General features: G+C 66.0%; 3 protein-coding genes across 31 annotated transcripts in view; 1 reads left to right on the forward strand and 2 right to left on the reverse strand.

Moving 5' to 3' along the window:
- Positions 1-378: 378 nt before the first annotated feature.
- Positions 379-3,684, reverse strand: RPUSD1 (RNA pseudouridine synthase domain containing 1). 18 transcript variants are annotated; one of them, XM_028840607.2, is made up of 6 exons: positions 3,577-3,684; positions 2,909-2,998; positions 2,707-2,830; positions 2,431-2,533; positions 2,225-2,326; positions 379-1,759 (listed from the first exon to the last, which is right to left on the reverse strand). In XM_028840607.2, the coding sequence occupies exons 4-6, from the start codon at positions 2,450-2,452 to the stop codon at positions 1,332-1,334; spliced, it is 552 nt and encodes a 183-aa protein (XP_028696440.2). In that variant the 5' UTR covers positions 2,453-2,533; positions 2,707-2,830; positions 2,909-2,998; positions 3,577-3,684; the 3' UTR covers positions 379-1,331. The 18 variants fall into 18 exon arrangements, with proteins under 18 accessions (XP_028696440.2, XP_077841406.1, XP_077841411.1 ...); XM_077985280.1 differs by having other exon boundaries at positions 2,422-2,533; XM_077985285.1 differs by having other exon boundaries at positions 2,431-2,593.
- Positions 3,685-3,901: 217 nt separating this feature from the next.
- CHTF18 (chromosome transmission fidelity factor 18) lies at positions 3,902-13,125 on the forward strand. Of its 8 annotated transcripts, none has more exons than XR_013411362.1 (22): positions 3,902-4,103; positions 4,280-4,474; positions 4,559-4,709; positions 4,896-5,064; positions 5,537-5,629; positions 5,707-5,759; positions 5,892-6,033; positions 6,521-6,730; positions 7,211-7,308; positions 7,583-7,706; positions 7,799-7,950; positions 8,077-8,170; positions 8,322-8,420; positions 8,499-8,629; positions 9,429-9,576; positions 10,501-10,725; positions 10,902-11,051; positions 11,162-11,292; positions 11,911-12,055; positions 12,154-12,285; positions 12,722-12,806; positions 12,888-13,125. XR_013411362.1 is itself a non-coding variant. In XM_001087813.5 (22 exons), exons 1-22 carry the CDS (start codon positions 4,013-4,015, stop codon positions 13,022-13,024), a joined length of 2,928 nt encoding a protein of 975 aa, XP_001087813.3. In that variant the 5' UTR covers positions 3,902-4,012; the 3' UTR covers positions 13,025-13,125. The 8 variants fall into 8 exon arrangements, 5 of the variants coding, with proteins under 5 accessions (XP_001087813.3, XP_077841227.1, XP_028696475.2 ...); XM_001087813.5 differs by having other exon boundaries at positions 12,749-12,806; XR_013411361.1 differs by having other exon boundaries at positions 3,913-4,103; positions 4,277-4,474.
- The window catches only part of GNG13 (G protein subunit gamma 13), a 45,820-nt gene continuing 39,738 nt past the window's right edge, over positions 13,080-19,161 (reverse strand). Inside the window, exons 1-4 of one of the 5 annotated variants that reach the window (XR_013410969.1) lie at positions 16,490-17,113; positions 14,775-14,906; positions 13,774-14,620; positions 13,080-13,690 (exon numbers count right to left, since the gene is read on the reverse strand). Coding sequence is in view for 4 of the 5 variants with exons in the window: in XM_077984061.1 (XP_077840187.1) it covers positions 14,515-14,620; positions 14,775-14,906; positions 16,193-16,215 (261 nt within the window). In the remaining variant the exon portion in view is untranslated. 5 annotated transcript variants of the gene reach the window in all.

Genomic DNA, 19,161 nt, shown 5'->3' on the forward strand with positions numbered 1-19,161 from the left:
GCCAGGCAGACCTAAGACCAAGTGCTGGCCCATGAGACGCCCGTTCCACAGAGCTCTGAGATGCGGGGAGCCAGGCCGCTCTCTGGCCCCACGCCTGGGCTGACCCAAGGGCCTGGGCTCTACGAAGGTCCCTGGCTGGGCCTAGCTGGGTGCTCCCGCGGTTCTGGTTGTGGGGGCTGGGGGTCGTCGGGGGCCTGCCCAGGCCAAAGCTGCAGAGTGCTTGCTGTCTGCAGGAGAGGCCGATACGAGCCAGAAGCACTGTGTCTGTCCCGGGTCCTGCTGGGACCTCGGGGCAGGAAAGAGAGCTAGGAAGGGTCTGGGTAGCCAGACCTGTCCCTCGGAAGCCCGGCTTTGGACACGTTCACGGTCACCCTTGAAGCCAGTCAGTGAGCATTTATTTGGAGTCCCTGGAGCCCTGCTGTAACCAGGAGCCCGGGCTGTAGCGTGGGGGACAGAGGAGGTGAGACCTGGCAGGCCCACAGCTCCCAAGCTGGGGGCCCGGAGGCAGAGGAACAATGCACGGCTATGTGGGAGCCAGGCAAGTGGTGACGTGGCAGAACTGTTAGCAGGGGCCCAGGAGACTGCAGCAGACTGGTGCTCACAGCGGATATGAGGGACGGGCGTGCGTGGCAGGGCCTTGGCCATTGCCCCTGACCAATGTCTGTGCAGCAAGCACCACACTGAGCTCAGAATCCGGGCGGAGAGGGAGCCACAGATACAGTGAGGCCGAGGCACACACGGCCAGGCCTGCACACTTGAGCCCAGCAGGAACTGTTGGGTTTCGAGCGGAGGCAGCCGAAGGCAAGAGGATCTGCAGAGCAGTGAGGGGCAGAGGACACAGGGACCAGATGTGTCTCCCAGGCCAGGTGAGCTCAGAATGGCCCTTCCCAGCCCCTCTAGGGGATAGGTTGGGGCCAGTAGCTGACTGGGCCCAGGAGTGGCCCACCCTGGAAGCAAAGGCAAGGCCAAAACCTGGCCCTGCCTCTTCAGTCCGTAAAACTGACGCCCCTGGGGTGAAGCTTGGGATCCAGAAGCTATTCCAGGAGGAGGGAAGGACCTCGGTTTCTCCCGGGCCACATGGGTAGGAAGGTCCTCAGGATCCAGCATCAGTCCCACGGCCGCAGTACGATGTCGTCGCCTGTGATCACGGCTGCCTGGCGCCCCCTGCCGGCCCCACCTCAGCCCTTCCCCACAGGTCTGGCCAGGGCAGCCCAGCCGGCCTGATGTTCCCGGGCACCTGGAGGCCCCAGAGCTGGTGATCACACGCTTGCTCGTCCGTCTCCCTAGAGTTCTGCTGTGCAGCCGCCACCCCCCGCCCAGCCCCACGGCTCTCAGCTGTCCGGCTCCAGCGTCCACTCTGACAGCCACTGCAGGCAGGGGCCCCGCTGTGCCTCAGTCTCAGGGGGCTTGGTGGGGGGTGGAGGGGGCCGGCCAGGCCCAGGCAGGAGTGTGGAGGGGCTGCCTGGCCTGGGGCCCCTGTCCTCGGGGTCAGGGTCAGGGGTGGCCCTTAAGGCCTGCACAAGCTGGTCCAGCGGCTGCAGCAGGGTGTGGGGGCTCCAGCAGGCGTCCAGGGAGGGCAGGAAGGGGTCAGGCGTGCAGACCTCTACACACTCGGCGTCCGTGGGGATGCGCAGGTAGAAAGCGTGCAGCATCATTCTGAACGGTCGGTCCTCCTGGCCCGAGGGCTCTCCGTAGGTCAGGTCGCCCACCACGGGGTGGCCCAGGGCACTGCAGTGCACGCGCAGCTGGTGTGTCCGGCCTGCAAGGCAAGGGTGCCGCTGGATCAAGTGGGGGGCGGGGCTGCTCCACACGGGCCTCCCTGACCAGGCCCCACCTCCTGTCATGACCCCACTGCAGCCTTGGAGCAGCCCCTTGGGGTGGAACTCTCCCTGTCCTCTGCCATGGGCAAGGACATCAGTGTTCAGGACAGGAGACTGCATTCAGGTCACCACTGATGAGGACAGGGCCGGGGTGGCACTTGGTCCTGGAGAATCCAGGCCAGTCAGACCCCCCAGGACTCAGTCAGGAGCCAGCAAGGACACTGTGTCAGGGGAGAAGCTGAGAGGCTGCAGAACGTAGAGTTAAGAACACAGGAGTGCTTGTTACCAACTCTGCCTTGATGCTCAGGGTGGCCCAACACGGGCTACGTGGCCCCGTGTCTCAGTTTTCCTTCTGTCACCACCAGGACACCGCCCACCCTAGACACTGCCAACCCCAGACACACCCGTGAGTGGCTTCAGCAGCACTTTGGAGACAGGATCGCCTGCGTACAGCCCGTGTTCCAGAACCACGAGCTCCGTGAGGCTTGGCTTTGGGTTCTCACAACCTGGGGCGCAGATGGCATGTGTGAGGTCAGCGGGACCAGCCTGAGGCCCAGGCTCACCAACCCTAACCCACGATGCCCGCCCAATTGGTCCCTGCCAGCCGCACCCTGCGTGCCCTCGATGCACATGGTGTGGGCCCGGCCTTCCGTGCCGTTCCTGCCGATGGCATGGCTGATGGTCACCCGGCTCTCCTGGATGTGCCCCCGCAGCTGCAGGACAGGAGGAGTCACACAGTTCACGGGGCAGCCCGCCACTGCTGGGGAGCCCACCTAACACCAGGCAGCCATGTAGAGGTTGGTGGGAGGCTCTGAGCCAGGGCCTGCCCAAGTGGGGTGGGAGTCCTGAGTCCCCACGCCCCACCCCAGGACTGACCAGGTCTTACCAGTGCCAGGTAAGCCTTGGTCACGCGCCGCTCCTTGAAGCACCTGTATGCGCTGCCGGCGGCTGCCTTGTTTAGGGCCACACACAGTGCCCCGCTGGTGGAGAAATCCAGCTGGTGGCAGAACCTGAGATGGGGCAGAGTCCATCGTCTGAGCCACTTTCCTCCACAGATGCTGCCGTGGGGCTGTGGCCGCTCCGCCTACCTGAACCCGTAGCAGGTGTCCGGGTCGGCCAGCTCCGGGAAGCGGTGCCGCAGCTGCTTTTGTAGCGTCAGAGTCTCCCGCCACGCTTTGCTGTCAATGCGAACGTCCCAGTGCTTGTTGACCACCAGGAAGTCGCGGCTCCGGTACACGATGGACAGGTTCTCCACGCTGCCCGGCTCCATGGCCGGCCTGCCGAGCCACGCGTGGGTGCGTGTGCTGTGAGCACGTGGGGGGCGCCCAGTCCAGCAGACAGAGGTCCCCGCACCCCCTCACTCGGGCTCCGGTGCGAAGCCACAAGCCAGGTGCGCAGCCCTACTATGCACCTGCATACTCAGTCCCCAAGATCAGGCCGGGGCGTCAGCTGGGGGATCAGGGAATCAGCCTGGGACGTGCCTGACCCAAGGCTGGAGAAACAGCCCGTTCCGAGCCTGCCCCACAGAGCCTCCCCAAAGACCCTCCCCTCCAAGGGATGCACATGACGGCCTCCGCCCGACGGTGGGGGCGGGGAGGGGCAGCAGCACTCCCGGGGCCCGGCAGCCAGGTCTGCCCGGGGCGCGGGGCAGGGCTGGGGCCTCCTCGCTCCCCGCAGCCCGCGCAGACCGGCGCCCCGCACAGGCCCGGTGGGCAGGCCAACCCCGGCTCCGAGCCCCTCCCGCGCCCAGACTGACCTGCTGCCGGGCCGTGCAGTCCAGGCCCTCGATGCCGTGACCGACACCGGCTCCAGCCCCGCGCCCGCGCGCTCCTGACCCAGAGACCCTGGAATCCTCGCTCCGGATGCCTAGCAGCGCTTCCGCCCTGCCCCGCTGCGCGCGCAGCCCCGCCCCCGGCCCGCCCCCGGCCCGCCCCCGCCGCGGAAGGGCGGCTGCGCCGGCCAATGGCGAGCTCCCCCGGACAGGCCGCGGGGGCTGCGGAGCAGGAACTCGTCCCGCCCACCTCGCGCGCAGCCCCGCCTCCGCCCCGCCGACCAATGGCGAGCGCCGCCGAGCACGCCGGCTGCTGATTGGCGGCGCCCGGCACGCTCGGGGCGGGTGGTACGCGGCGGCGGTGGCGGCGCGGGAGGTTCGGAGCGGGAGGTTTGGAGCGGGACCCGGGCTCGCGGACGGCATGGAGGACTACGAGCAGGAGCTGTACGGCGTGGAGGACGATTTCCACAGCCAGTTCGCGGCCGAGCTGGAGGTGCTGGCCGAGCTGGAAGGTGGGGCGCGGCGCCGGGCTGTCGAGGAGGGATGTCGGGAGGAGGCGAGGCCGCTGCGAAAGCCGGGACAGTGGCGACCTCGGGGAGGGCGTGCCGGGAGCCGAAGGGCCCTTCATGCCGCCGCTGGCGGGAGCTGCTGTCTCGGGGCGGCCGCTGACAATCTCCTCTCCCAGCAGGGGCGTCGACTCCGTCGCCCTCCGGGGTCCCCCTGTCCACCGCGGGCCGGCCCCCGCGGACGTTCGAGGAGGCCCTCGCCAGAGGGGACGCGGCCTCCCGCCCCGCCCCAGCCGCATCTCTGGGCAGCAGCCAGGGCCGCGCCGGGAAGAGGCAGGTGGACGCCGACCTGCAGCCGGCTGGGTCTCTTCCCCACGGTAGGTCGGCGGCATTGCCCCAGGGCCTCCGGGGTGGGCGCGAGGCTGAGGAGGCCTCTGGTCCCCTGCATGTGTCTCCCCCAGCCCCCAGGATCAAACGGCCTAGGCTGCAGGCGGTCAAGAGGCTGAACTTCAAGTCGGAGGAGATGGAGGAGCTGCCTCTTCCCGACTGTCCGCCGATGGACATCACCCCGCCGCCGAGCCCTGAGGACCTTGCTGAGCTGTGGGACCACGAGTGTGTGCCTCAGACATGGGTGTTCCATCCCATCTGTCCAGGGGGACGCAGGTGGAGCCCATCCGGTGCCCTGGATGAGGCCTGGGGGGTGGGGAGGGTTCCATGGCTGAGGGTGGCTTTGGACACCCACATCCAAGGGTGACCTGAGGTTTGAGTTTCTGTCACTGATTCCTGGTCTCTCCTCAGAGCCTCAGACGCTGCTGCTGACGTGGGTCTCACACGGGCCTCACCAGCTGCCCGCAATCCCGTCCTGAGGCGGCCCCCCATCTTGGAGGACTACGTCCATGTGACATCCACGGAGGGCATCCGGGCCTATCTGGTGCTGCGTGCTGACCCTGTCGCCACAGGGGTGCAGGTGGGTGGCCGTCCTTCTTGCACGGTGGGTGGGCTGGTGCTGTTCAGGAAAGGGTCCTGGGAGCCCTCACCTGTGCCATTTGCTCACAGCCAATCCCGTGCACACTGCCAGGGGCTTCCTCGGGGGAGGCTGCTTCGTGGGGCGTAGCTTTAGAGGACACAGTCTTCCCACCCCAGGCTGCTGTCCATTCTGTTTGCATGGCCTGGGGGTGGAGAGGGTCTCCTCCTTGCTTCCCTTTCCTGCTTTTGCTTTTTCTCCCTTTCTCCTCAAGCTGCCCACCTTTGCAGCTTCTTCTTTGCAGCTGTCTCGTCGGGATGGCTTTTTTTCTTTTGGCCCCCCTGCCCTGTCTCCCACCGCTCACTGGCCAGCTTACTGGGGTTGTCCCACCTGGGTCCGTGAGCACAGATGGGGGCTGGGGTGAACCCTGTGACCTGGGAGGAGCCCATGGGCAATTGTTCTTCCTTCCCCACAGAGCTCTCTGCTCCACGTCCCGTGGCGAGGCGGTGGCCAGCTGGATCTGCTGGGTGTGTCCTTCGCCTCCCTGAAGGAGCAGGTCGACGGCGAGGTTGGGGCTGCGGGTTTGCTGGGGGGTGGTGGCAGGGCCGCCTGAGCCCTCCTGATCCCAGCCTGTTGTTTGCACAGCGGCGGGAGCGGCTGCTTCAGGAGGCCCAGAGGCTCTCAGACACCCTGCGCAGGTGACTCTGCCAGCCCTTCCGCCCTGGGGACTCTCGTTGGCTCTTGCATGATCTCTTAGCTCATGTTCCGTGGTGTGTGGGCAGGCAGGGTCCCTGCGAGGGGTTTGTGGCTCAGGACATGGTTCTCTCCAGTCTCAGGTCAGGGGAGGAGGAGGCAGCCCAGCCCGTGGGGGCCCCTGAGGAGGAGCCAGCTGACGGCCAAGACACCTGCACTCACTGCCTCTGGGTGGATGAGTTTGCACCCCGGCACTACACGGAGCTGCTCAGTGATGACGTGAGATCTCGTTCTCGCTCAAGTGTGACTGGCTTCCTCTGTTCCCAGGAGGGAAGAACCTGGGCCCAGTGATTTTTGCACAGCTAGTCCACAGAGCTTCGGAGATGGAGTGAGGCTCTGGTTTATCCCTTTGAGTTGTAGGCGGGGAACCGAGCACAGGGCTGTGTGCTACTGGCCCCCTATGATGTGTGAGGCAGGCCAGGGGTCCAGGGTGTCACCTGATCCAAGTCTCAGTTCCTTTACCTACCTTTGCAGCAGTTGACACTGAGGTGCCCCTGGGGAGGGCAGGTGCCTCCCAGATGGGTTGTGGCCAGAGCCGTGGGGACAGAGGCCCTGGTGTGAGCCTCATGGTCACTTACCAGCAGGAAGATGGGAGTGGCCATTCATCCTGCGGCTCAGCGTCCCATGGGGTCATGGGGCTCAAGGTTGCAGGCTGACTGGCCGTGCCTGGAGGCAGTGCCCTCAGGCTATGCCTCCCTTCCCGTAGTTCACCAACCGCTGCCTGCTCAAGTGGCTGAAGTTGTGGGACTTGGTGGTGTTTGGCCACGAGAGGCCTTCCCGGAAGCCCAGGCCCAGTGTTGAGCCGGCCCGGGTCAGCAAGGAGGCCACGGCCCCAGGAAAGTGGAAGAGCCACGAACAGGTGCTGGAGGAGATGCTGGAGGCTGGGCTGGACCCGAGCCAGCGACCGAGGCAGAAGGTGAGCCCTGCCAGCCATGCTGCCAGCAATAAGCCTGAGGCTTTGCACTTGGCGGCCGGCACCTTGGCAGCCTGTTGAGTTTCTCCAGGAGCCGTGGGTGTGATGACACGTGGGTCTTGGCGTGAAGTGCCATTAACATGAGTTAGAACTGGGTATGTTCCGGTAACAACTTGGGGGAAGTCAGTGTCCCTGAAGGGCTTTATAGTTGGCCAAGATGGTCTGGGTGGAAGGTGGGTGGTTTCTGGGGGCTGTCACTTGGGGACCAGCTGTGTTTTGTCTGCATGAACCTTGTTCTGTGCAGGGTTTTTTTCTGTTGCCACCTTGGTGCATGAACGTGCTGAATTTTGTTCTTATTTGATGGCCGGAGTGGGGCGGGGGGAGCACCCAACCTGTGGGGCACACATGGCAGTCCCTGGTTGCTGGGCCAGGAGCATCCTGTAGGTGCGGTGCAAGCCACGCCTCCGTCTACCTGGGCTGCAGGTGGCACTGCTGTGTGGGCCTCCGGGGCTGGGGAAGACCACCCTGGCACACGTGATTGCACGTCACGCGGGGTACTCTGTGGTGGAGATGAACGCCAGGTGAGTGACGTGAGGCCTGTCTTTGGCTCTCCTTCTGTCCTGATGTGTTTGAGTTTTGGCCGTGGACCTGAAACTGGGTGTGGATGTTCCCATCTCGAGGGTGGTGGGGGCCTGGGCGTGTGGGCCAGGGAAATGTGGCCTTCCTTGGGGTTCACGGGATCGGCACGGCTGTGTCATGTGGCGGCTTCTACGCAAGTGCAGCAGCCCCGGCCTCGGGAGGCTGCCTGGCCAGGGATGCCCGCCGTCCTGACGACCTCTGACCTCCCTGTTCCAGTGACGACCGTAGTCCGGAGGCCTTCCGCACGCGCATCGAGGCGGCCACCCAGATGGAGTCGGTGCTGGGTGCTGGTGGGAAGCCCAACTGCCTGGTCATTGATGAGATCGACGGGGCCCCCGTGGTGGGCTCCTTGATGCCTGGGTGGGTGGGTGGGCGGGCAGGCAGGTGGGCAGCAGGGCCTGGACTCACTGTGTCTTCTGCACCTCCCCCAAGGCCGCCATCAACGTCCTCCTGAGCATCCTGAACCGCAAGGGGCCACAGGAGGCGGAGCCACAGGGCCCAGCTGTGCCTTCGGGTGGCGGCCGACGGCGCCGGGCAGAGGGGGCGCTCCTCATGAGGCCCATTATTTGCATTTGCAACGACCAGTGAGTGCACGGGTGGGCACCACAGTCAGGAGAGGCCCCGGCGCCTGGAGGGAGGGACCCGGCCTGTCCCTGTGTCCTGGGCTGAGGTGCCGACTCCGGGGTCCCCGCCTTGCTGCCTCTCCTCAGGTTCGCACCGTCCCTGCGGCAGCTGAAACAGCAGGCGCTCCTGCTGCACTTCCCGCCGACTCTGCCCTCGAGGCTGGTGCAGCGACTCCAGGAGGTCGGTGGAGCCCAGGGAGCAGCGTGGCTCAGGGCAGGGTTGGGGGTGTGACCTCGTTCTGGCCGTTTCCCTGCCCCTCCCCATGGAGCCCTGGTAACCCCCGGCAGGATGGGGCATACCATCGGGCCCTCCAGCAGCCCTCCTCCCCCAGGTCTCCCTGCGGCAGGGCATGAGGACTGACCCGGGGGTGCTGGCGGCCCTCTGTGAGAAAACTGACAATGACATCCGGGCCTGCATCAACACCCTGCAGGTGGGGGCCGGCAGGCATCAGGTGGGGTGGGGTGGGGTCAGGAGTCAGCCGCCTCTCATGCCCCCGCCCTGTGTCCAGTTCCTGTACAGTCGGGGCCAGCGGGAGCTGAGTGTGCGAGACGTGCAGGCCACACGCGTGGGCCTCAAGGACCAGCGCAGAGGGCTCTTCTCGGTGTGGCAGGAGGTCTTCCAGCTGCCTCGAGCCCAGAGGTAGGCGGCGGCCACAGCCTTGGCCTGGACGCCCACGGTGCCCAGACCCCAGGACGCTGGCCCTGCGTGCAGGCCAGCACGATCCTTGAGGTGGGAACTCATTGTCCTGAGCCCGTGGCTGCCTGGTCCGGCCTCCAGGGCCCTCCTCAGCCTTTTCCTGGCTTTTTCTCGCCACTGCAGCCTTGGTGGGTCAGCCAGGGAAACCTCCAGGGCCCCCTGTGGGAAGGACACCCCTGATGTGGTGGGGCCTCCAGGGTGTCCCTGTCCAGGGCGCCCTTTGACCTAGGCCCTGCCCCAGTTGCACCCACATTTTTGCCACGTTTGGCCTGGGCTGTGGTCTCTGAGCTCCTGCCTCTCCATACCACGAGGCCTCCTGCAGGCAGGAGCAGCCAGCGTGTCTCCGTCCTGACCTGGCATGGGACCCCAGGGGATGCTGGCCTGGTCGTGCCGCAGGACATGGGAGACGCCGGCCTGGGCCTGTGAGATGTGCTGCTCCTGGCCTGGACCCTGGGGGGTGACTTTCCCTGGGGTTCCCTAGCCCCAGAGGGTCAGGGCAGGGCTCCTCCCAGAGTGGGGCTAGCCCCAGAGGGTCAGGGCAGGGCTCCTCCCAGAGTGGGGCTCCTCCTCGGCTCGAGGGAATTTTTCAGGGAGTTCAGGTCGGGCATGTCTTTGGCTGTCTTTCTGCTGAGAAGAACGAAGTGGGTGGCGGCTCTGATGGGGCCTTTGAGTTTCCCTGGGAGACAGTGCGGCTACCTCTGCTCTTACACGGGCCCATCCAGCTTCAGCATCCCATCTGCAGGCGCCGTGTGGGCCAGGACCCCACCCTGCCTGCTGACACGCTCCTGCTGGGTGACGGGGATGCGGGCTCCCTGACCTCCGCCTCGCAGCGATTCTACCGTGTCCTGCATGCTGCCGCCTCCGCGGGCGAGCACGAGAAGGTGGTCCAGGTACCTGTCCTCCCCCAAAATCCCTGCCCGGGGGCTGCTTGTTCAGGACCTGGGCTGTGCCCCTGCCCCTGCCGACCCTCCCGTGTGGACGGGGAGGTGCTTTGTGGGTGCTGAGAGAGCCAGGTTCGGGAGATGGGGTGCCAGGAGGCCTCTGAGGTGGGGAGCAGGAGCTAGGAGGGCGGGAGGGGCTGCAGGGCACGGGCTGGCAGGCAGGGCGGGAGGGGTGGCAGGGCACGGGCTGGCAGGCAGGGCGGGAGGGGCGGCCATCCGACGGGGGAGGTTGCTCTGGTGGCTGCTTGGGACTCAGCGGGTTGGGGTGGAGCCTCTGCCCGATGGCGTGGCCTGGGGCTGTGAGGGGCTGGATTCTGGACTTAGGGTGCACGTGGGGTGGAGAGCAAGGCGGTGAGGGCTTCTTGCCACCCTGCCCCCGGGAGTCCCTGCCTAAGCTGCAGACTGACTCTAAGCAGCTTTGGATTAACAGCTGGGGATCCAGAGTCAATCCCCAAATCCCAAAACTCGCGACGTGGAGGGGCAGCGTGGATAGAGTCCCCCGAGGAACGGGGTAGAGACGCTGGTGGGCGGAGCTTCCTCAGACAGTCTAAGGAGGGGCTGAGTGAGGCTGGACCTCTTTGGTTCCTGGAGGCCTCCTGGTGGGCAGTTCACCCCCTTGTCTCAGTCTCTGTCAAGCTGGAGTGAGGATGCTCAGGGTGGACCTTCCTCCAACCCCCAGACCCCATGGCCGCTTGCTGGTGTGTGCTGCTGCCCGACGCCCAGTCTTGTGGGGACCCTTGTGGGGCAGGCGGCATGCCGGGCAGGAGGTGGAGGGTCCGCGGGCCGGAGGTGGAGGGTTTGTGGTGGTGCACTTTTCCTGGGATGGGCAGGGGCGTGAGGGGCAGGAGCTCAGGGGTTGCTGGCTGCCTGCAGGGCCTGTTTGACAACTTCCTGCGCCTGCGGCTTCGAGACTCCAGCCTGGGCGCCGTGTGTGCGGCCCTCGACTGGCTGGCCTTCGACGACCTGCTGGCGGGGGCTGCTCACCACAGCCAGAGCTTCCAGCTGCTGCGCTACCCACCGTTCCTGCCCGTGGCCTTCCACGTGCTATTTGCTTCCAGCCACACACCTAGGATCACCTTCCCCAGCAGCCAGCAGGAGGTGTGCTCGCCTCTGCGCCACTGCTGCCCACCCCCGTGCTGCCCGTGTGGCTGCCCCCGGCCCCACCCACCATTCCCGCACCCACCGTTCCCCCACCCACCGTTCCCCCACCCACCGTTCCCCCACTTGGCCTGGGAGGCCCCGGTGACCAGGCCTTGGTTCGCCCCCTGCCCCAGGCTCAGAACCGGATGAGCCAGATGAGGAACCTGATCCAGACGCTGGTGTCCGGCATCGCACCAGCCGCGCGCAGCCGGGCCACGCCCCAGGCCTTGCTCCTGGACGCCCTCTGCCTGCTCCTGGACATTCTTGCGCCCAAGCTCCGCCCCGTGAGTGCCGTCCCCAGGGTGGGGGACTCCCCGCCTGCTGTCCTCCCGTCCCATGTGAGCACACAGCTGTACAGCCTGCTCAGCCCCCGCCTGCTGCCCCCGGCCCCCAGGTGAGCACACAGCTGTACAGCACCCGTGAGAAGCAACAGCTGGCCAGCCTGGTGGGCACGATGCTCGCTTACAGCCTGACCTACCACCAGGAGCGCACGCCCGACGGGCAGTATATCTACAGGCTGGAGCCGTGAGTCCCCCAGTGCCTGGGGCGGGGGCCTGGAGGTGCTGCAGGTGCCAGGGCCCGCATAGGGCCGGGAGTCTGAAAGCCCAGTCATGGTGTCTGGGGTGTCGGGCCCCAGTGTGTCCCTCACTACGATGTGACTGTGAAGGGGGGTCACCCCCAGTCACCTGAGATTGGCCTTGGGACCTGAGTTTTGCTGCAGAGCTGCTCCCAACCTTAGTGCCCCCACATGGAGCTGGAGCTGGGGCGCCCCGAGAGGGACTGCGCTTTCCGACGCTGTTTCCCGCTGTGGGATGGCCACGGGGGTGGCGGGTGTGAGGCACGGGGCAGTAGCCCCAGGGTCCTGCTGCCCCAGCAACAGCACCAATGTGCAGGACACTAAGTCGCTGTCGTGGCAGCCCCCGGCAGGTTTCATCATCCCACGTGTACTTGCAGTTGGGGAAACTGAGGCTCGGGGCAGTTAAACCCGGCTGCTGTGGGGTTGGGGTGCGGCGGCACCAGGACTCACCCTACATTCTCGCTCTGGCGTTGTGACTTTTGGGGTTTGCGGGTGGAGCGCCTGGCGGGTCTCTGGTCCTGGGCCTGGCCCCACTGACCTGCCCTGGTGCCCCCGGCGCTGAGCAGGAACGTGGAGGAACTCTGCCGCTTCCCCGAGCTGCCTGCCCGCAAGCCCCTGACCTACCAGGCCAAGCAGCTCATCGCCCGCGAGATCGAGGTGGAGAAGATGCGGCGGGCGGAGGCTTTGGCCCAGGCAGAGAACAGCCCCCAGGTGAGCCCACCCAGGCTCTGGAGCAGGCTGGGGCCTGGGCGTGGACCATCCCCACTATAGCTCTGTATGACCAGACCTCACAGTCCTGCTCCCTGCAGGTGGACGGGAGCTCCCCAGGGCTCGAGGGTCTGCTGGGGGGCAGTGGGGAGAAAGGGGTGTGCCGACCTGCCCCACGCAACCACGAGCAGCGGCTGGAGCACATCATGAGGCGAGCGGTCCGGGAGGAACAGGTGTGGAATGGGCAGCCACGGGGGCGGGACCAGGGTGCCTTTGGGGGTGGGGCTGGGGCAGTCATGAGGCAGGGCCAAGTATCTTCAGGGGCAGGGCCAGGGTATCTTCAGGGGTGGGGCCAGGGTGTCTTTGCGGTTGGGGCTGAGCCACAGGAGTCGTCTGGCTGAGGGTGGGGCTCTGAAGGACCAGCTCCCTACACTCAGCATGACCAGGGTTCTACTCGGGCCTCAGTTTCCCGTCTGGGCAGAAGAGTGGCTATATTGGCTCTTCTTGGTTGGCACCTGGTGGGGAGCAGATGGCAGTGAGGGGTGAGGGGCAGCTGGCCTGGGCCAGGTTTGGAAAAGGTGGCTCAGAGGGGCTCCAGCCCCTCCTCCCTGGAGAGGCTCTTGGTCCTCCTGTCTTGGGCAGGGGCTGGACGGGGCGTCTGTCCTACAGGGCTGACTAGTTCCTCCTCCCCATCAGCCTGAGAGGGACTTCTTTGGACGTGTGGTTGTCAGGAGCACAGCAGCCCGGAGTGCAGGTGTGTGTGGGGCGTGTTGTGGGGTTGTGGGGGGCCTGGGGTGCTGGGGTCCAGCTGAGGAGCAACCCTGTGGCCCCGCAGGGGACACGGCCCCGGAGCAGGACTCAGTGGAGCGGCGCATGGGCACGGCGGTGGGCAGGAGCGAGGTCTGGTTCCGCTTCAACGAGGGTGTCTCCAATGCTGTGCGGCGCAGCCTGTACATCAGGGACTTGCTCTAGGTCTCTCTGACCCGCGGACACGCCCCCGCATTGCTTCCCCGAGAGTATGCAGAGGGACGGAAACCTGATGTCTTTATAAAGTCACGCCTTTACAGACTGCAGTCACGCGCGAGTGGAGTGGGGCTCACAGGATGGTGCGAGTGGGGCCAGGAGAGGGGCTCACAGGATAGAGTGAGTGGGGCTGGGTGCCGTCTCACAGGATGGAGTGAGTAGGGCCACGTGTGGGGCTCAGAGGATGGAGTGAGTGGGGCTGGGAGTGGGGCTAACAGGATAGAGTGAGTGGGGCCAGGCGTGGTCTCACAGGATGGCGTGAGTGGGGCCGGGAGTGGGACTCACAGGATGGTGGGAGTGGGGCCGGGAGTGGGGCTCACAGGATAGAGTGAGAAGGTCCGGGAGTGGGGCTCACAGGATAGAGTGAGTGGGGCCGGGAGTGGGGCTCACAGGATAGAGTGAGTGGGGCCGGGAGTGGGGCTCACAGGATGGAGTGAGGGGGGCCGGGAGAGGGGCTCACAGGATGGAGTGAGTGGGGCCGGGAGTGGGGCTCACAGGATGGAGTGAGTGGGGCCGAGCGTGGTCTCACAGGATAGAGTGAGTGGGGCCGGGCGTGGTCTCACAGGATAGAGTGAGTGGGGCCGGGCGTGGTCTCACAGGATGGAGTGAGTGGGACTGGGAGAGAGGCTCACAGGATGGAGTGAGTGGGGCCGGGAGTGGGGCCGGGAGTGGGGCTCACAGGATGGAGTGAGTGGGGCCGGGAGTGGGGCTCACAGGATAGAGTGAGTGGGGCCGGGAGTGGGGCTCACAGGATGGAGTGAGTGGGGCCGGGAGAGGGGCTCACAGGATGGAGTGAGTGGGACTGGGAGTGGGGCTCACAGGATGGAGTGAGGGGCCGGGAGTGGGGCTCACAGGATAGAGTGAGTGGGGCCGGGAGTGGGGCTCACAGGATGGAGTGAGTGGGGCCGGGAGTGGGGCTCACAGGATAAGAGTGAGTGGGGCCGGGAGTGGGGCTCACAGGATGGAGTGAGTGGGGCCGGGAGAGGGGCTCACAGGATAGAGTGAGTGGGGCCGGGTGTGGTCTCACAGGATGGAGTGAGTGGGACTGGGAGAGGGGCTCACAGGATGGTACGAGTGGGACTGGGGGAGGGGCTCACAGGATAGAGTGAGTGGGGCCGGGCGTGGTCTCACAGGACGACGTGAGTGGGGCCGGGAGAGGGGCTCACAGGACGGCGTGAGTGGGGCCGGGCGTGGGCTCACAGGACGGCGTGAGTGGGGCCGGGTGCGGGGCTCACAGGATGGCGTGAGTGGGGCTGGGCGTGGGCTCACAGGACGGCGTGAGTGGGGCCGGGAGAGGGGCTCACAGGACGGCGTGAGTGGGGCCGGGTGCGGGGCTCACAGGATGGCGTGAGTGGGGCTGGGCGTGGGCTCACAGGACGGCGTGAGTGGGGCCGGGAGAGGGGCTCACAGGACGGCGTGAGTGGGGCCGGGTGCGGGGCTCACAGGATGGTGCATTTGCCCTTTTCCACCCATGGGTTGTTCTTCATCAGGTCGGGGTTCAGGAAGGGGTCTTTGGGGATCCCATCCTCGATCCACTTCAGCAGCCTGCGGGTGGGTGGGTCGTGGGTGAGTGGTGGCACCTGGCCCCCAAGGGCCTCCTGCTGCACCTGCCGTCGGCGGTGGTGGTCATGGCTATGAAAATGAGCGGCCAGCACAGGGCAGACAAATGAGAGGCAAATCAGGCGGGTGGGGCACTCACTCAGGGATGGTCTTGGATGCCATCTCCCGCTGGAAGGCCAGCTGGTACTTGAGGCTCTCCACCTCTTTCTTCATCTGCGGCACGTCCCACTCCTCCATGGCGTCGGGGGCTTCCGAAGCAGCCAGCCTGGGGCTGGAGGGCACAGGAGGAAGCCACAGGGCCGAGGCTGCCAGCCTGTAGTCCCCATCCCCACTGCTCCCTCCCGGCAGGCCTGAGCTGAGCGCCCCAGGATGAAGGGGCGAGAGTCCCCATCACTGCCTGGGCCAGTACCCTGGGCCTTGTTTTCTCCACTCGTGTCTTTCCCAGGTCCACATGCGTTGCTAGGGTTTAGGGCACAGGGCAAGTTCCCATGAGGCCCCAGCTCCCGCCTCCCCCAGTGGGACTAATTAACTGCAAGACATTCTTAGCTACTTCCCCACACCCCCCCAACACCTTAAGAAGGTCCCTTGCAGACAGCAGAATGGGTGCTCAGCACGGCAGGCCCCCAGCTCCCACCCTCCCACTGAGGCCCATGCAGGCCGACTCAGACCACGTTGTGAGGCGTGGGGTGAGGTCCTCAGGAGGTGGCCCCTGCCCCGCCCCGCGGCATGCCCCTCTGCTTTGCATGGGCAGAGCGCAGTCCAGAGCCAGGACTCCTGGACGGGAACATTTTGCTGCAGTTTGCATCTCCGGCAGGTGGGGTGTGTGCTGAGGATCTCGGGGGCTCAGGCTACACGACCTGAGTGTAGGACACGGGCTGTTGGTGGCCCCTGGGTCCCCAGTGTGTCTGGCAACCACACACACGTCACCGGCATGCTTTCTGCTTGTGGCCAGCCTGGGAATGCCACAGGTTGACACCTCAGAACTGCCACAAGTTCGAGGCAAGTAGGGGTGGGATGCCCCCTGCCTCTCCCCCTGCCCACTCCAGGGGCCCAGGGAGTCCCTTACTCTGTCCCAACCCTGGCCCCAATCCCCAAGGTTGGGAGACAGGGCTGAACCTTGGGAGGTTGGGTTGGGGGTTGGCGTCGAGTTTGGAGGAGGCTGCCTCTGGCTGTGAAGGGGGCTCCTGGCCCAACAGTCTCCCTATCCCTTTGGTCTCGCAGCTGCTCCCCAGCGAGGGAGGGGCCCAGGGCTTGGGGCTGGTGGGATCCCGGTTGGTGAAGTGGGCAGACTCCCAGCAGCCGGCAGACCCGGGGTGGGAGCTTGGGGAACAAGTGGGGGCGAGTTTCTGGGGGAATGATCAGGGTCGTGCAGAGGGAGGATTCCCTCCTGGAGATCCTCGAGTTCCAGCACCCAACCTGCCCCCTTCCCCAGTTCGGGTCTTTCCTCGGAGACCCTACACTCAGCCATGTGGGCGCGGGACCAGCTGCGTGCAGGTCCTCCCAGGCCTGGGGTGTTGGTGCCCCGCCCACAGCCTGGTCCTCACCGCCCAGCCCTACCTTCGCGCAGCTGCCGCCGAGCCCAGCCACCTGCCCCACGCACCCTGTGGACGCCCCCAGCCGCAGGACTCGGTGGGCACTGCAGGCGGCGCACGGCGCTCAGATGGACACAGCTCCCCCGCACCGCGTGAGCCGCCTCCCTGCCTGCAGCACCGGCTCGGGTTGGGTCTCGCTGTCCGTGGGGCAGCCGCCCTCGCCTCGGGAGTTAGGTGAGCCCAGGGGACTGACCTGGGCCAGCCAAGAGCCGCGGAGCCTCAAGGCCCTCCCTAGCCCCAGGGGCCTGTTCGTCGGACCTACCTTGAAAGGTGACAGTGGAGGGACAATGATGACAAAAGCCAGGCGACCGCGAGTGACAGCGAGGGCCAAGTGATGTGCCGGGAGTCCGCCAGGCAGAGCCCTGGCTGCGCCCCGCCCCTCCCACCACCTGGGCCCTGGCGCCACCCCCACCCCCTCCTCAGGGCTGGGCTGACCCCAGAGACAGCCTGTGCTGCCCAGGGCTCGCCCAGCGGGTGGACACGCAGCCAGGGGCCAGAGTGGGGCTGGTCCAGTTTCCCTGAGGGACCAGCTTGGGCCTGGTGGAGAGGTCTCCTTCCACTTGGGGGGGTGGATTCCTCAGCTTCATACCAGGGGCCTTCCCCCTCCAGTGCCCTGGGCCAGTCCGGAGGAGTGGGGATGGGACTAGGACCCTTTACCCTCTGGGGCCTCTGCAGCCTGCAGGGATCAGGTGACCCTCAGCTGTGCCCCTGACAGGCGTCCTGTGTGGGCCATGTGGCTCACCCTGGGATGTGAGCCTTTTCCTGCTAGGCGCCCCGGGTCTCCGTGGAGCTCCCTGCTCCGCCCGATCCCCCCTTCCCAGACCAGCGGCCAGCTCCGGAGGGCAGGAGGGTGCCGTGCTCTTCAGTCTGATCTGAGCTGAGAGTGGCGGCCTGAGGCGTCTCCAACACCAGCCCACTGTGGGTGCTGTGGGGCGCGCTGCCTCGGGAGAGGTGCATCCAGCTGCAGCACTTGGCAGGGATTGTGTGGCCTCGAGGCTCTGGGGAGGGGGCTTCCCTTTGGGGTTCCGCATCTGTCAGCCTGCAGAGCTGAGACTGGCCCCTTTTCCTCTGACACATTTCTCTGTGTCTTGGGTGCACCCCTTGGGCTCCTGTGGGAGCTGCGCCGTGTACCAGCAGGTGACGCACACACCAGGTTGCATCCTAGGTGGGGGCCCCCAGGCAGCGACAGCAGCCTCTGGGGGCACAGGGCCAAGCTCCCCAAACTCAGTCCTTGCAGAGGCTGGGCCACCCCCGGGGAAGCCTGGGCCAGGGCCAGGGGCCTGTGAGCAGGTCCTGCCTTCCCCAGTGTCACAAGGAACTGCCCAGCCTGCCTGGGGTGGCCCAGAGCCCTGCAGGGGTGGTTGGGGGGAGGTGGGCCTGTCCCTCGCGGGCGCCCAGGCCCCTGAAACCACTCAGCAGGCCTCCTCGCTGCTGTGACTGTGAATCGGGGCCACCTGCACCTCCCGCCCTGATGTGGGTTGGCGGGATCAGAGGCGCCTCCGGAACTGGGGCACATTAGGGAAGGGATTATTTTTATTACGGATTTGGGGGTGGGGTGGGGCAGCTTAAAGCCCAGGGCACCAGGCCTCCTCCTCAGGGCAGATGGCTGCTCCTCTTGGCACGGTGGGGGCTAGACGAGTTCCCCCTGGCCCTGGTGCCTGCCCTGCCTGTGCCCTTGGGTGCTGTGACTCCGGATGCACCTTAGTATCTGGGCTGCTGGGGGCTGTCCCTATGGCTGGGGGCACCACTGCACCTGGCGCCAGAGGGTGGCATGACTGTTGGGGGAAGGGCGTGTGCTGCCCCAGGGTGCAGGCAAGGTGGGGGGACCCCAGGACATGTCCCTGCATTCACTGGGACAGCAGGTGGCTTGGAGCCACGGCCAGGGTGGGGACACCCTGAGCTCTGAGTTGTGAGAGCTGGGGCTTCTGTGGCCGCTCTCAGGACCCCAAACGGCCTTTGCATCTGCTCATCTGGAAGGACCTAGGGGGTCTCTAATGGGGTCACCAAGGCTCCAGGTTCTGGCTTTTGGGCAATTCACTGGACCCAGTAAAGGTCACCGAGGGTGCCTGAGTTATGTCCAGCACTGCCAGTGCCCCCAGCAAATCAGGACACAGGTTGGAGTGCGGTGTGGGCCACCAGGACAGCCGACACAGGCCGTGGCACCACGTCCTGGAGTGAGCACCGCCTTGTGGTCCAGGCACATCCTGCCGGTCCTCAGCGTCTCAGGGGAGAAGCGGCTGTGTGTACCTGCACGGTGGACCTGGCCCGCCTACCTGCCCAAGGTTGAGGGCAGGAGGAGGTTGAGGGAAGTGGGGGCAGGGCCAGGGTGAGCCGAGGGCCTTGGGTCTGCTCCAGGCCCATGTCCCAGGCGTGTGGTAGGTCCTGTTTCTCACCCCACTTCTGTGGTGGTTCAGGTCTCTGGGGGTGGGGGGCACCAGTCATCCCCCCCGTGTCGTGTGGACCCCCAGAATCCGAAGCAGGTCCTGTGCTGACCTGGGCGGGTGCAGTAACCTCCACTCCCGTGTGAGGGGCTGTGAGACGCCATCCTCAGTAAGACGGGGGTCTCGAAGACTGACTTCTACTTTCCTACCAATTTTTCCTACCAAAGTTGGACACCCCCAAACACATCCAGGCCCCGACCCCTCGAGCTGGAGTCAGCCTTGGGGTCTAGAACCTCCCTCCCCCGGCCCCACAGCTGGACCTGGCTTCAGTGATTCTTGCTGGGAAGAACGGCAGCCATTTCCCCACCTGAGTGACTGCAGCCTCCCGGGAGGCCAGGGGCTCCGTTCTGAAATTAGGCCACTAATTGGGCCGCTGGGTGAGACACGCAGGGCTCTTTCCGCTGGCCTAGAAATGGCTGTCCCTGGCCCGAGGGGCTCCTGCCCCGCCAGACATGGGGCTGTGCAGCTGGGCCTGAGACCCCATCTACAGCCA

Source organism: Macaca mulatta, chromosome 20 (assembly GCF_049350105.2).
Source record: "Macaca mulatta isolate MMU2019108-1 chromosome 20, T2T-MMU8v2.0, whole genome shotgun sequence".
Classification (NCBI taxonomy): domain Eukaryota; kingdom Metazoa; phylum Chordata; class Mammalia; order Primates; family Cercopithecidae; genus Macaca; species Macaca mulatta.